Source organism: Choristoneura fumiferana, chromosome 7, assembly GCF_025370935.1.
Source record: "Choristoneura fumiferana chromosome 7, NRCan_CFum_1, whole genome shotgun sequence".
Classification (NCBI taxonomy): Eukaryota; Metazoa; Arthropoda; class Insecta; order Lepidoptera; family Tortricidae; genus Choristoneura; species Choristoneura fumiferana.
This window is the reverse complement of record NC_133478.1, coordinates 4,147,451-4,161,858: the sequence shown is the minus strand read 5'-3', so window position 1 is coordinate 4,161,858 and position 14,408 is coordinate 4,147,451. Positions and strand designations below refer to the sequence as shown.

The 14,408-nt window shown below is 40.2% G+C and overlaps 2 protein-coding genes across 2 annotated transcripts; one reads left to right on the top strand and one right to left on the bottom strand.

Moving 5' to 3' along the window:
- The first annotated feature begins 2,741 nt into the window (after window positions 1–2,741).
- On the top strand, window positions 2,742–7,421 carry Aven (Apoptosis and caspase activation inhibitor). Its single transcript, XM_074089671.1, has 5 exons — window positions 2,742–2,996; window positions 4,220–4,320; window positions 4,716–4,927; window positions 5,484–6,114; window positions 6,314–7,421. The coding sequence occupies exons 1-5, from the start codon at window positions 2,890–2,892 to the stop codon at window positions 6,403–6,405; spliced, it is 1,143 nt and encodes a 380-aa protein (XP_073945772.1). The 5' UTR covers window positions 2,742–2,889; the 3' UTR covers window positions 6,406–7,421.
- A 1,784-nt stretch (window positions 7,422–9,205) lies between these two features.
- On the bottom strand, window positions 9,206–13,551 carry LOC141429538 (uncharacterized). Its single transcript, XM_074089882.1, has 4 exons — window positions 11,846–13,551; window positions 11,641–11,698; window positions 11,463–11,498; window positions 9,206–11,135 (listed from the first exon to the last, which is right to left on the bottom strand). Exons 1-4 carry the CDS (start codon window positions 13,205–13,207, stop codon window positions 10,477–10,479), a joined length of 2,115 nt encoding a protein of 704 aa, XP_073945983.1. The 5' UTR covers window positions 13,208–13,551; the 3' UTR covers window positions 9,206–10,476.
- Between the last annotated feature and the right edge of the window lie 857 nt (window positions 13,552–14,408).

The following is a 14,408-nucleotide window of genomic DNA, read 5'->3' as shown; positions in this document are numbered from 1 at the left end:
TGGTAGCCATGGAAATTAGTGCATTGAACCATAAAGCTCTTCAGCATCTAAAATCGAAACTTATATAATTAAAAATATACTACTCAAAAGAATATAAGGGCCACTTGAATTTTACCGGTAAAATGAAATCAAAAATATTACTGCAATTTTATCCCGTCAGAGTGCAGCACTAGCACATACCATATGTTTATGGTTTATGTTTTTTGAGTATCTTAAATGTCCCTAGGATGTCGTAATATCATATTATTTCAATTAGTTAAATTTTGGAAATACGCTTCTATCAATAAAATATCTAGAAATTATCATGTATTTTGTTACTCATAAATATGTCATGATTTCTATAAGTAATTAATACTCTTTGGTCATGATCCGTCCTGGCGACAAAATATAAAGAGAACTGACGTTGTCATGGCGGTTTCTTTACGGTTTGTGCTAGTGTCGCCCCCTGCGCTGAGCTTTGCCTAATATGCCCTATTGAATAATTAGGTACATAATATAAATGAACGAGAAGTTTTTTTTTGTGTTATGTTGTATTAATAAAACCATTTTTAAACAAGGAACGCAAAAAAAAAAAGTATTTTCGTTTCACCAATGAAATTCACGTGGCCCTTATTTTATTTTGAGCAGTATAAGTCAATACAATAAACTACGGGGACAGATTCAATAAAATTTTGACAAAATTATTCTTTCTCGTTTCGCTCGCCTATTCTCAATCGCATAGCAATCCAGATGCTAAAAAAATGTTTAGCCGGGAGCCTTTGAAGCCTTCTGATCTTTCTCTTCATTGGAGTCACAGCAAACTGCACCTTATTCCTATAGAGTTAAGGGCTATTTAAAACGAGTTTTTTTTTTAATTTTGATGTGAAGCAGTGATTTTACATATTATGTGCCTGGAACTCGATGTGACATAGTTTTATTTTACTGCACAGACTGCACTTATTTGTACGGTCAGCGTCATAAATATTTAGGTACATACGTTACGAAGATGTCCAAAATATCTATACGTAACACCTCTATGTCACTAAACATTAAGATCGATGTATACATATTTTTTGCATTCAACTGTACTACGCTACGATAGTCTTTAGAATTATTATTCGTAACCCAATCCCATCCAAATCGGAAGTCATTGCTTTCCATCTCACCAACTGCATGGCTCCAACAAGATGGAGCGACGACCTGTGTGCCCTTAGTGTAAGTTTTCGATTACAAAATACGTCTCGATCGCGTTCGCGTTAAAATCTCAATTTGTATGCAAACACGAACAGCGCCTCTAGCGGAACGTTTGCGATGTTTGTGTTTCCATACAAATTGAGATTTTAACGCGAACGCGATCGAGACGTATCTTGTAACCGAAAACTTACACTAAGGGCAACTGTACCACTACCATGAGTTTAAAGTAACCGTACTTGATAGCGACGGCGTAAATTATTTGTAGAAGCGCTGTACCATTCTCCATACAGCAGAGGGTCGTGGGTTCAAACCCCGGCTCGCACCTCTGAGTTTTTCGAAATTCATGTGCGGAGTTACATTTGAAATTTACCACGAGCTTTGCGGTGAAGGAAAACATCGTGAGGAAACCTGCACAAACCTGCGAAGCAATTCAATGGTGTGTGTGAAGTTCCCAATCCGCACTGGGCCCGCGTGGGAACTATGGCCCAAGCCCTCTTGTTCTGAGAGGAGGCCTGTGCCCAGCAGTGGGACGTATATAGGCTGAATGATGATGATGATGATGATTCTCCATACAAATAATTTACGCCGTCGCTATCGAGTACGGTCACTGTAAACTCATGGTAGTGGTACGGGTTAAAATCGCGGGATCGCGGTGTTTGCGGAAAGCACAGACACGTGCTGGCTAACATTGCCCCTCCGCACTTGAGGCGCACGCAGGCAGCGGCGGTAGAATGGGGTAAAGCGATCGCTACCCAACTCCCGCACAGGCTGCCGATTACTAGAACCCTGGACAAGCATGTACCGCAGCGACTCCTCTCGTAAGCCGCTCTAGTCAGATCCGGTCTGCCTTGGTTAACCGACTAGCAATCCCAGAAATGCTCGGCGGGTGACCTTGTGGAGAAACCGTCTGCCCGGCTACCTGGCTTCAAAGCCAGTCGTACGCTCAACTGTCTCCCGCTGCAACCACAGCCTGCACAAGTGGGGCCAGCGTGTGACTGCGGCGCTCCGCAGCAAACAGCCTACCACATCGTGGAGGAGTGCCCAAACCGACGTTTTGCTGGCGGTTTCAGGGGGCATAACAGACGCCCTGGGGAGGCTATAGATAGACTGTCAAAGTCCAAGTCAAAGTCAAAATATTTGTTGTTACTTATAGCGGTGAAAATATTTTAACTGTCTAGCTATCACGGTTCACGAGATACAGCCTGGTGACAGACAGAAGACAGACAGACAGACGGACAGTCAAGTCTTAGCAATAGGGTCCCGTTTTTACCCTTTGGGTACGGAACCCTAAAAACGAGCCTATCAGCACACTATCAGTCTCTCAAAGGGCCGGCAACGCACCGTGATACCCCTCATGTCGGCAGGTGTTCATGGGCGGCGTTGATTGCTTTCCATCAGGTGACCCTCATGTTTGTTTTCCCCCTCTTTAATATAAAAAAAAGGTGGATGGCTTAATTATTAGCGCTTTTCAAATCAACTTGAACAGCGTCGATTGCGTTTTGGTTTGACGTCGCATCGTCACTGACAGATTACAAAAATCTGTCAAGTGTTCAAGTGTCAAGTCAAACTTTTCAGATCAGCAGGGCTACTACGAAACTCGAAGTGCGTATCGTACCGTCCCTCTCGCTCTCGTATTAAATAGTAAGTGTCAGAGGGACCGCACGACACGAACTTCGAGTCGAGTTTCGTAGTAGCCCTGCAGACAGACGTGTGTGCATGTGTGTGCGATGCGAAAAACTGAAAACACGCCGTTTCAACAGGTGTTTTTCGTATAATTCAAAAAGCAAGTCAAGAATGCCAGATCCAGAATCAAAGAAAAATCAGTAAGTTTACTTTACAGTACCTTTTAAACCGATTTCAGTCCGACAGGAACAAAGCTATGTAACGTTATTTGAACTTTTACATTTTTCACTAATGACAATAGCAGTTGCAGTTGAGAATAACTGATAATTTTGCATCTAATCATCATCATCATCATCAGCCTATGTTCGTCCACTGCTGGACATAGGCCTCTCCCATGGCACGCCACTGAGCACGATCCTCGGCAACTCTCATCCAGCTCTTGCCAGCCGCCCTGCGAAGATCATCGCTCCACCGAGTCTGAGGACGTCCTACGCTAGGTTTGCCGATCCGTGGTCTCCACTCAAGAACTCATCTACCCCAACGGTTATCGGTTCTTTGGGTTATATGGCCGGCCCATTGCCACTTCAGCGTGCTAATGCAGTGGGCTATGTCGATAACTTTGGTTCTCTGTCGGATCACTTTGTTACAAATTCTAGCTTTCAGAGAAACTCCGAGCATAGCCCTTTCCATAGCACGTTGAGCAACTTTAAATTTGTGGACCAGTCCTAACGTGAGCGTTCATGTTTCGGCACCATATGTCATGACGGGTAGCAATTTTGCATCTAATATTAGTTAAAATATATTTAGCTCTGTCTATTAGAGAACAATTTTGCTAGTTGGGTTTTGTCGTTGTTCACTAAATACTAAAACATAATAATGAACATAATCCACTTTTTCTAACAAAGTCATTTTCAGCTCAAGTCAAGCTTCAGTCTTGCTCTTATCAACAGCTCCAAATCTGAAATCATATTAAAAATGCAAATTATATGTAATGTGTCATACAAAAGCCTCAATATGACTTGACTCTGTGCTTCATCAACATATAGAAATAGAGTAAATTTTTCTTACTTTAAAACTGCACACAATTACTTTTCATCATGCGGAGTGGAGAATGGCTTACCATTTCAGGCAGTTGTGTCAAAGTTTATACATCATTCAATTCACTGTTAACTGGTAATCTAGTACCATGCCACAAAAATAAACATTTTAAAAAAACACACTAAACCTAAGTTCAAGCGTAAGCCTGCATTGCGCAGCTATGATTTTTACTCCCCCCCCCCCTCCCCCTACATGAATGTTGATGGTGGGCTTTAAGGTCTAGTTAAGTTTATGGATCTGAGATACAAGCATTTTGCAGAGTAAGTGTTAATTAACAGGGTCATTTTCCACTAATATTTAAGGTTGTAAAATTATTAATTTACAGGCACAAGAAAGGTAAAAATGACCCCAAGGAGCAGCGGAAACCTCGGCAACGCCACCAGGCTGCTAGTGAGAAAGCTGAAAGAAAAATAGATACACCTAAAGGTAAATTAATTTAATTAGCAATTTATATAGAAGCGCTGTAAAACTTGATTGATGTTAGGTTTACTGTCGACACAATAGGAGTTACAGATGATAGAGCTGTGTGTACATAACTGTTAAATCTATTATAATTAAAAAGGCCTTTAATGTTATTGTATCAAAAAAACTAACAAAAAGCCAGAAAAAAGTGGTAGGTAGAATAGGGTCTCGGGCCCCAGGCTAGGGAGCCCCGGGAGCCGCCATAGATCCAACAAGCTTGCACATATCAAAGAAAATTAGAAGAGGCGAGGTGACCGAGTTACCCTCAGGGCAAATGTAGCTCTAATTTATGTTTTTTAGTTTTGAGTATGAAATATGCTTATGCTGATTTGTTTATTACATTTTAAACTTTATTACAGTTGCAGTTCCTGAAAAACCAGTTTATGAAGAGCCTGGGCCAGAGTTCTACAAAGGCTTGAAAAGAGAGACTGATGACATTCTCAAAATCACAGAGGAAGCCAACTCTAAATATAAGAAGAAGGAGATCCAAAGCAATTGGGCCAAATATGAGATTCCCATTGAGAGCTATGATGAGGTGGAGGAGCAAGAAAATATGGGTGCTGACTATGAGGTAAAGAAACATTTTACTTTTAATTCAGATCTGAAGTATTCAGTCTTCTGACACTTTCTGATATAATTTATACTCAGTGGCGTAGCTACCAAGGGGCTAGGCGGGGCAGTGCCCCGGGGCCCTCAAGCTCAGGGGGGCCTCGAAATTCTGCTTTATAGCTGATGATAGTTGCTTAGCATTTTTAAAGTATTTGTATATATAATGATTTTACTTCAAAAAATCTTACCAGTTTTGATAGCAGTGGGCCTCATATTTTTATTTGCCCCAGGGCCCTAGGTTACCTAGCTACGCCACTGTTTATACTTATAAGTAAAACAGTATCATTAACAACAGACTATCTGACCTGACAGTAGGTTAATATTGAAACTAAATCACAGGAGCTGAAGATTTCATATCCGACATACATGCACCACTATAGCTATAAATAATACATGTACAAAGAAAGAATTTTCCAAAATTTTGGAGTACCCAGTAGGACCCAGGCACTTATTACTCTATCATGATGAAAAGCAGCGGGCATACACTAGTTTAAAATAATTATTTATCCCTTTTACAGCAACTTATACAAGCACCTCTTTCAATTGGGGGCCATTTCCAATTTAAACATGAGAAATCATGGGACATATCTACAGGTCCATCCCTATATGACAAATACTTTGAAATCAACATGAATGACTTAGCCACTGCCCTTTGCACAATACCATTTTACGAAAGAAACAATATAGACAAAAGTATATTCACAGAAACAGATATACAAACTATGGATCATAGAACAAGCAGGTACAAACATAAGTACTTCAAAATAGCAACAACAGAGTCTGACCTTCAGGAAAAATTGATCAAAGGTTTAAAAGAAGATTATAGCAAAACGGAAGTAGTTGAAGAACGAAAGAACTCCGAACCTGACGTGGCGGATACTAGTCCAGATGTAGATGATATTCATTTTGATGATGTTGAACCAGAAAAAAGTAAAATGATACCTGAATCCCAAGACAATATAGAAATAGTGTTCAAAAGAGGTGAACCAACAATTGAATCAAAAGTCAATAAAATGAAGCCTCTACAAAATGAAGTAATTGACCCCATTGATGATATAATACTAGGAACAAATGAAATTGTAGATCATATTGAAAAAGCAGATGCTAATAAAGTGAAACATGTGCCTAAAAGTGAAGTTGCAAATACAGGTAAACATTCTTTTCACACCTTTTTTAATCTTAAATTGTATCAATAAGTCGCAATTTACAATACATCTTTCAAACAAGATCATTTTGAGTTATAATCTGTTCATTGATTTGTTGAATTTTCCATGAAATCACTTATAGGTGTACTTACCTACAAGTACCTACACAATATATTAAATCCTTCTTTCATTACGGATTTCAGTAGTGACTGCTTCTGCTGAACCTAAGAAGAATCCTGTGATCGAATCTCCAGAAGATCTAGAAAAATGGCTGGACGACTTCTTAGAAGAATAATATTTTTGGTTAATATTTTTTATTTATTTATATACCTACGTAATAAAATAAAAATTAAGTATAATAACTACATAAACATTATTAACAAGCTTGTTGCTTTCAGACCATACTTGTATGAAATTTTGAATTAATTATAATAAATTATAATATATAAGCAAGCAAAAAAAAAATGATAAAAAAGCTATTACTTATCTATATCTATACTAATATTATAAAGAGGAAAGATTTGGATTTTTGGATGTTTGTTACGATGAACTAAAAGAATTTCCTTGCTCACCCGCGACCTTACGATAGCTAAGCTTATGCAAAATATGCGTGTTCATGCAGTTCCTCCACCTCCACACTGTAAGAACACACACAAATCACACAAACCCATCTATCACCACCACCACACTACACTGACGCGTTTCGAACTCAACCAGAGCTCATCTTCAGAGTGACACAACCGTACACCATGCTACCAGTTGTTAGACTAACGAACGAGTGTGGAGGTGGAGGAACTGCATGAACACGCATATTTTGCATAAGCTTAGCTATCGTAAGGTCGCGGGTGAGCAAGGAAATTCTTTTAGTTCATTGATATGGACCCCGCAAAGTAACGCCTGATTCAATAAATTGTTTGTTACGAATTAACTCAAAAAGTGCTGGACCAATTTTAACAACTCTTTCACTATTAGAATGCTAAATTATTCCAAAGTGCCATAGGCTTTCATATTTATTACCAGAAAAAATTTGGGTTCCGTACTAAAACTTCAGTAATGTGCCTCAAAGTGTAAAAAAGTTGCCATAAAACATGTTTCATCGCATGCGCTGTGGAAACTATTGATGATAGAACAAAAAAATGTTCTAAAATATCTACAAAAAATTTCGCGATACCATATGTCCAACTATTGTAGTGATGTCACTACAACTACTTATTTTAATTTTAAAAGTTGACTGATATGCCGACTAAAATCAGACCATGTTATCCATACCTTTGTATTAATCCTTATCCAAATAAATAGTTTCATATTCAAGATGGTTTCAATACTTACCTGTAGATTACTTTTTGAATTATTCAAATCGGACATTCCATTCAAAAGATATTACGAATTTAAAAATATCAATCTTACCAAACAACTACCTTTTGCTTACGTTGACACGCCGGGTGTTGTTTTTGGGAAATGGCGCTGCAAAATGTGTGAGAAGTGCCCTCGATTAGAGACCTTTTTAGAGTTTTGTGCCGAAAGGGTAATAAAAACGGGACCCTATTACTAAGACTCCACTGTCTGTCTGTCACTAGGCTGCCTGTATCTCATGAACCGTGATGGCTATAGTTCAAATTTTCACAGATGATGTTATTATTTCTGTTGCCGCTATAACAACAAATACTAAAACAATAAAATAATATTTCAGGGGTGCTCTTCACGGCAACAGGTAGGTAGTTGCTTGAAATATTCACAGAATATTAATTTGTATTTTAATTCACTTTAAAAATAAATAATTAAATTAAAATATAATAAATATTTATGGGGGGGCTCTCGTACGGCAAACGTGTTTTCTTTGTCCATTTTTGCTAATGTCTAATGTTGTATAGGTAAGGTACGTAAGTCCGACCCGCGCTTGGCCGTTTTTTTTTATTTTGGCCGTGCGAAGCCGGGGCGGGTCGCAGTTATGAATATTAAATTTTTTTGCTGACTGTACTTTTGATGGGATGTACTGTTATTGTACTTATTGTCATCCAAACTAGCACTACTAACTAAAACTACTACTAAACTAGTACTATTCATACCAAGTTTAAAGTTGTGTCTGTCATGTGATTGTTGAAAAGTTCAGTCCTGTGAAGAGCAGCCTGTCCTGACCGGACCACCAGAATTTCACTACCAGATTATTGTATTGGCATCGGACTTACACAAGTTCCTATGCCAAAATTGTTATTTATTGATAGAATGTAATATATAAATATGATAATGAACCTGACAAGATTACTAAAGTAAAATTCAGTTTAGTTACTAAATAATATATTACCTTTTTTGTAGTGTTTTATCTCTCGAGACCTGTACAAAAACAATCAGCTGTGTATGTAATCATTCACTTCACTCGTGGCACTACCTATACGCACGCTTTAGTGCTTTGTCATTTTTACCCCAGTTCAACTCTCTTTTAAATAGGTAACTTAGGTAACAGATATTCTATGATGCGGTCTGTTTATTTTTGTTCAATAAAGTAAATCACATACTAAACACAGGTTTTAAGACTAATTATTACATGAAGCAGTTTTAAGGGTGAGGCCAGATTAGGTAAGCGTAATTTTTTCGAGTTGCGTTATTTTGATTTCATACAAATACAATGTGTACAGCTCATTTTGAGCCGCCGTGTAGCACAAACTGGACTTTTGTATAAAACCAAATGCTGAAAAAATTACGCGACTTACTATCAGGAGCTGAAAACACTGGCAGAGAACCGAAAAGAGTGGCGATTTCTCCACCGACAAGAGCTAAGTTCTTAAATTAATGATGATGACTATTAAAAAAAATACCGTATCGTCTGGCCTTACCCTTAGGTAGACATACGAGTACGTTAGTACTATTATATTCTGTGATAGGAGTATATTCTTCGGTCTTCAGCTTGGATCCGGCACTTGGCAGATTCGGTTGCAGGAAGCTCTCGGGTCTTCTGTAGAAATCTTGATGCTTGGCGTTCTTCACCTTCGTCGCCGAAATATTGAATCGTAGTTTATCCACAGGGTGCCGTGCCTTTATGTATGAGCTTCATGTGCCATTAGCATCCTTGCAAAAGATGGGAGCAAATAAAACAAGAATTCTTCAGTTACCCTAGAAGTTTAATTTCATATCTGCGTGACTTAAATCAGAACTTAATTATTACCTTGCCGTCGTACCCAGAATTCAGTTTACTAGATACGAATAGTCCGATCAGTTTAAAAAACTAAATACCTTTCAGTTGCCGACATTACTTTGTTTGGTACTTACTGCGTTGTATTATGTTGTCTGCATCGGATTATACACACATCCAAACATACCAATAAAATATTTCAGCATGACTATATACCATCACCAAAGTACGACAGCAACATAAAATACACTACTTAGAACTACATAATTAATGACCTTTTCCGGACCAAGAAACCAATTAGGAATGCAACTCCAAAGTCGCATTTATATCTACTTACTAACGTTTTTTCATGTTTGAAAAAAAAAACAGAAAACCTGATTTTTAAGTTTCCTTTGGGTTTGCATTATTACAAAGGCCATTTTTAGGGTCACGTTTGCCATTGTCGAGGGCGCATTAACTATTTCTTGCCGTCAAACGGTATAGAATGAGGGTAGAAAAAGACGCGTTAGTCAGTATGGCCTTAGCCATTAATAAATGGGTTTACGCACTGTCTGCCTTATACACGATCCTAAAACTACAAACGGAATTAGAACCACTAGAAATGTAACAGATTAATTACAGAACCAAAGCAACTGGCATAGCTTTCTTCTTTCTACCCACAAAATTAAAAGCTTGTATTAAGAAATCGTCATTTCAAAGTTTAATATCTCAAAAACGGCTGAATCGATTTTTATCAAACATTGCTAAGAACCACCGCAAGGGAACTCGCTTTTACGTAAAAAAACCGCATCAGAATCGGTCCATCCGTTTGAGAGCTACGATGCCACAGACAGACATTGGCATCAAACTTTAACAACCCTTTTTTTGCGTCGGGGGTAAAAACAAATCAGCTAATTCGTGAAACAAATCTATGATGTCATAAATAAATTAATTTGGATTGCTGGAAAAAAAAATTGTGACCTGTCCATGCCTGTCCAGAGATTTTCCCCGACTATCCAAGAAGAGGGTTATATTAGACAGTGGAAGAATATCGTATTAATCTCGCCTTGAGAAATTGAGCTATTCCCCGTTTTTCCAATTGATTGTACTACGGAAAAACGGGACAAAAATTATCCCAGAGGTGAGCACTTATTGCCGCGGGTGCGAACTACAGGGAATAGCTCGACAAATTCATAGACTCCTGCGGCTTAGCCAGGTCTTACAGTTTACGATAGGTACCTACTACCTACTATTAAAAATCTAATAGCGATAATTGTAGTTATTATGGTACTGCTGATTATCGTACTGGCTGTCGTAGTTTTGCGGGTTGCGCCTCATGTACTGATTAGGCGGCAGAGGTTCGGATTGCTTCAAGGTCTTCGCGCGGGCCGCCAGCTGAGACACCAACTGCGCCGGCGTCAGGTGAGCAATGGAGATGGGCGCCCCGTCGGCGATGCTGCCGCTCGGAGCGAACACCGCCTTAGAGTTCATGAGATCCTGTTCCACAACTTGTGTATGAACCGTTGAGCTGAAATGTTCAAGATCGACGTCGGTACTGCAGTCGGCGAATTTCACAGAATCCCGAACTTCGCAAACGTCGCAATACGGGTTTGTAGTCTGCACCGCTGCGTCCTTCATGTCCTTCTGGATTTTCTTCTTAGGTCTTGAGACGATTTTCTCCAGGCCGATGGTGCTGATGATGCTGTCGACGAGTTGCTTGTTCTGCTGCGCCGTCGCGGATCCATCGCAGGGCTTGGTAAAGTGGAACTCCACGGCGCCCTGACGCTTCAGCGGTGAGCAGAAGCGTGGCACCAGAGACTTTGGCTCTGCGCCCACCATATTGTTATTCATTACCAAACGGCTTGGCAGAACCAACTTGCTGGACAACTTGTTCAACGCTTGGCTACACCGATTCAACACTGGAAACACAAAACGGTCACTAGTTTCACACTTCAATAAAACAAAGAATACGCATGTTCACATTAAAAATGCTCCCCGAAAAATGTGTTAACTTGGACTTCGAGATCCAATGATTTAAGGGTTGTGAGCAGGGTTGATTGACACCAGTGTGCATATACATCTATCAAAAAAATCATTTACAAGCATATGCTTTGTAACATAATTATGAAGTAAAAATCACAATTAACAAAGCAATAATTATATAATTTAAATAACAAAATATAAGTAAAAGATAATTTATCTAAAAATTGTTATTTATTACGCTCTAATTAAACAGAAGTACCTACCCATGACTCGTGTACTTGTGTCCAAGGGAGTTGTGACTGTAACAGAAATATAATACAAGTTTCAACATAGTTATTATAATATTCATAATTATTATAATACATTAACAGAGTATTTTGACAAAACTATCTCAGATCAAACTAAGACACTGCAAAAAAAGGTGAATTTTCACCTGCTTACCTTTTGTAGGTGCCAGCTTTAAATAGTCCTCCTGTGAAATTTTTCCATCTGCCACTAGCTGAAACATTGAAGAGTAAATATTGACATGTTCAAACACATGATTAAAAGAAACGATTAGATTTCACTCTGAAAGCAGACACATAGCTTAAGCGCCAAGTCTGAATTCAGTGTAAATTTCTATGATAAATAAAAATAAAATATTTACTTGAGCCAATGCATCATAAGGCTTCAAATTGTCCTTGACAGGTTTCGAGATGACTGAAGATTTCTCTGAAGAAGCACGGCTAGGAGCTGGGACCATGGCCGGGGATGGAACAGGATTTACAACAGGAGGCAATACAGGGTTTACAGTGTTTGTGCCAGGCATAGGGGTCATGCCTGGCATAGGAGTCATGCCTGGCATGGGGTTCATGCCTGGCATGGGGTTCATGCCTGGCATGGGGTTCATAACTGGAGCTGGCACTGGCTGAGGCACTGGCCCAGCTGGATAAGGTATCGCTGATAGGTTCACAGCTGGAGGAACGGGCTGGCCCATATTGTAATCATACGGAGTGCCTGCATAGCCAGGGTAGTCAGGGCGCGGGGGGTATGAATACCCTGACAAATCATTTGCATATGGAATTGGATTATATTGCTGCTCTGCAATGTCAAAGTGTTGATTAGAATATTCAGGTCTTGACTCTATTGGATAAAGGAAACTGTCTCGAGTTGTTGGAGATCTGGAGCGCGAACGTTTCACGTAGCGGCGGGGCGGAGGCGAGCGCGAATAGCGTCGCCGCGGGCTCCTCCTATGCGGGCTGTATCTTAGATTTGGACGGGTTCTGTACTGCAATGGGGATCTTCGTGGCCGTGGGCTTCGGCGGGGTGAACGTCGTGGGCTACGGCGGGGGCTTCGGCGAGGGCTGCGTCTCGGACTCGGGCGAGGGCTGCGTCTCGGACTCGGGCGAGGGCTGCGTCTCGGGCTCGGGCGGCGGGCGTGCCTTGATAAGTATGCCGTTGGCTGAGAGTAAGGCTGAAACGAGTGTTGATGTCGCACAGGCGACCGGTGTCGTTCCTTATGCAACCTGGGCTCCTCGTGGTGTGAAGCTGATGATTTCGCGGGCTTGTTTATGTCGAAAAAGTCATCCAGTTCCGTGCCAGGCGGTTTCAGCTCGTCGGTGGCATCCAGGCTTTTGGCGAGGTATTCCTTGACCTTGACTTCTTTGTCGCGCTTGATGGCTTCTTTAGTCTTGTTGGGGTCGCGGCGGCTGCCGGGGCGGATGTAGGCGTCGAGACGCTCGTGGTGGCGCTCCATGCTGTCTCTCTCCCACTCGTCGGGCTTGTTGCGGTCGCGGCGCTCGCCCTCCTCTCGCCCGTCGATGAGCTCACGCAGATCCTGCACGCTGTCCACTGCCTCGGCGTCGATGCGCGACGCTCGCCGCTTCTTGTCTCCGTCGTCCCAACTGTCAATCACCTGCAGACCTTCCATGAACTCGTCTTTGTTGAAATCGTCAAAGAAATCACTAGGAACGTCCTCCGCATCAGACGCATTATCTGCTTTGGTGTCACTCTCAATTTCCGCCTCCATTGCGATTAAAATACACTAACTTGGCTAACTTGATTCGTTATTTATTACTAAATCTTACAAATCCGATGGCGATAAATGAAGTGGATGCGGCTTCCGTACGAGTAAACACGACTAGACTAAAATGCAAATTTAATGGAATCAAAATATCACAGAAGCTGATCTGCTGCTGGATGAGGACAAATTAGTATGCTATATCCATAGTCTGTCTGTTTTTTCTGATGATAATTTAGGTAATATATAAATATGATTTATTTTGTTAGGTTATGTATGAAATTAACAAATTATATACTCTTTGATTAACAACGATGTCAACGATACGGGTGACACTCTTTCCCGGCCCGGATAATACCGGGATGGAAATACCGACCCTGTTTTTCGTGAACTCGCCCATATAAGCGCCTCTCAGTTTCTATGGGCGTAAACACAAAAAACAGAGACGGTATTTTCATGTCGGTGTTATCCAGGCCGGGAAAGAGTGTCACCCCAACGGATACGATAACGAACGAATGACGATTTCGTTTCCTACCGTACAACGGCCAACCGATAAAGTCTTTTTCAACCTCGACATTGGCGGAATCATCGATAGTTTCGATGGAGCTATATTTTTTCTAAAAATTGAATTTAATTGATTTCGTTTCGATTTCAGTCAGCAGGGCTACTACGAAACTCTAAGCTCGTATCGTACCGTCCCTCTCGCTCTCGTATTAAATAGTATTAGTGTCGGTCCCTTTGACACGACACGAACTTCGAGTTTCGTAGTAGCCCTGCAGATTTGTTTGATTTGACGACTTTGACAGAGCCGGTTGCTATATTCAGGGAATGTAATTACCCTATTAAGAAGAAGAAGAAGAAGACTTTGACAGATACCTATTAAATTATTATTTGTGCGCGCTGCGCAAAAAAATTTTTTTGCATTGCACGATTATCACGAAAGTAAAATAAATGGAATGGATATAATGATATAATGAATGGAATGCGCATGTTTTTAAATTAAAAATATCTACGTATTTTGTAATCAAATTTTATACGAATCTTATAATACAAAAATCATAATTTTTGATGAATTTCGTAGTAGCCCTGATGCTCTGACAACACGAATACCTATAAATAAAGACTTGGCTAAAGCCTAAAAGCCTTGTTACCAAGCCACAATCTTCAAAAAAAAAACAAGATAGCATCTAGCTGTCAAAATTGACTGACA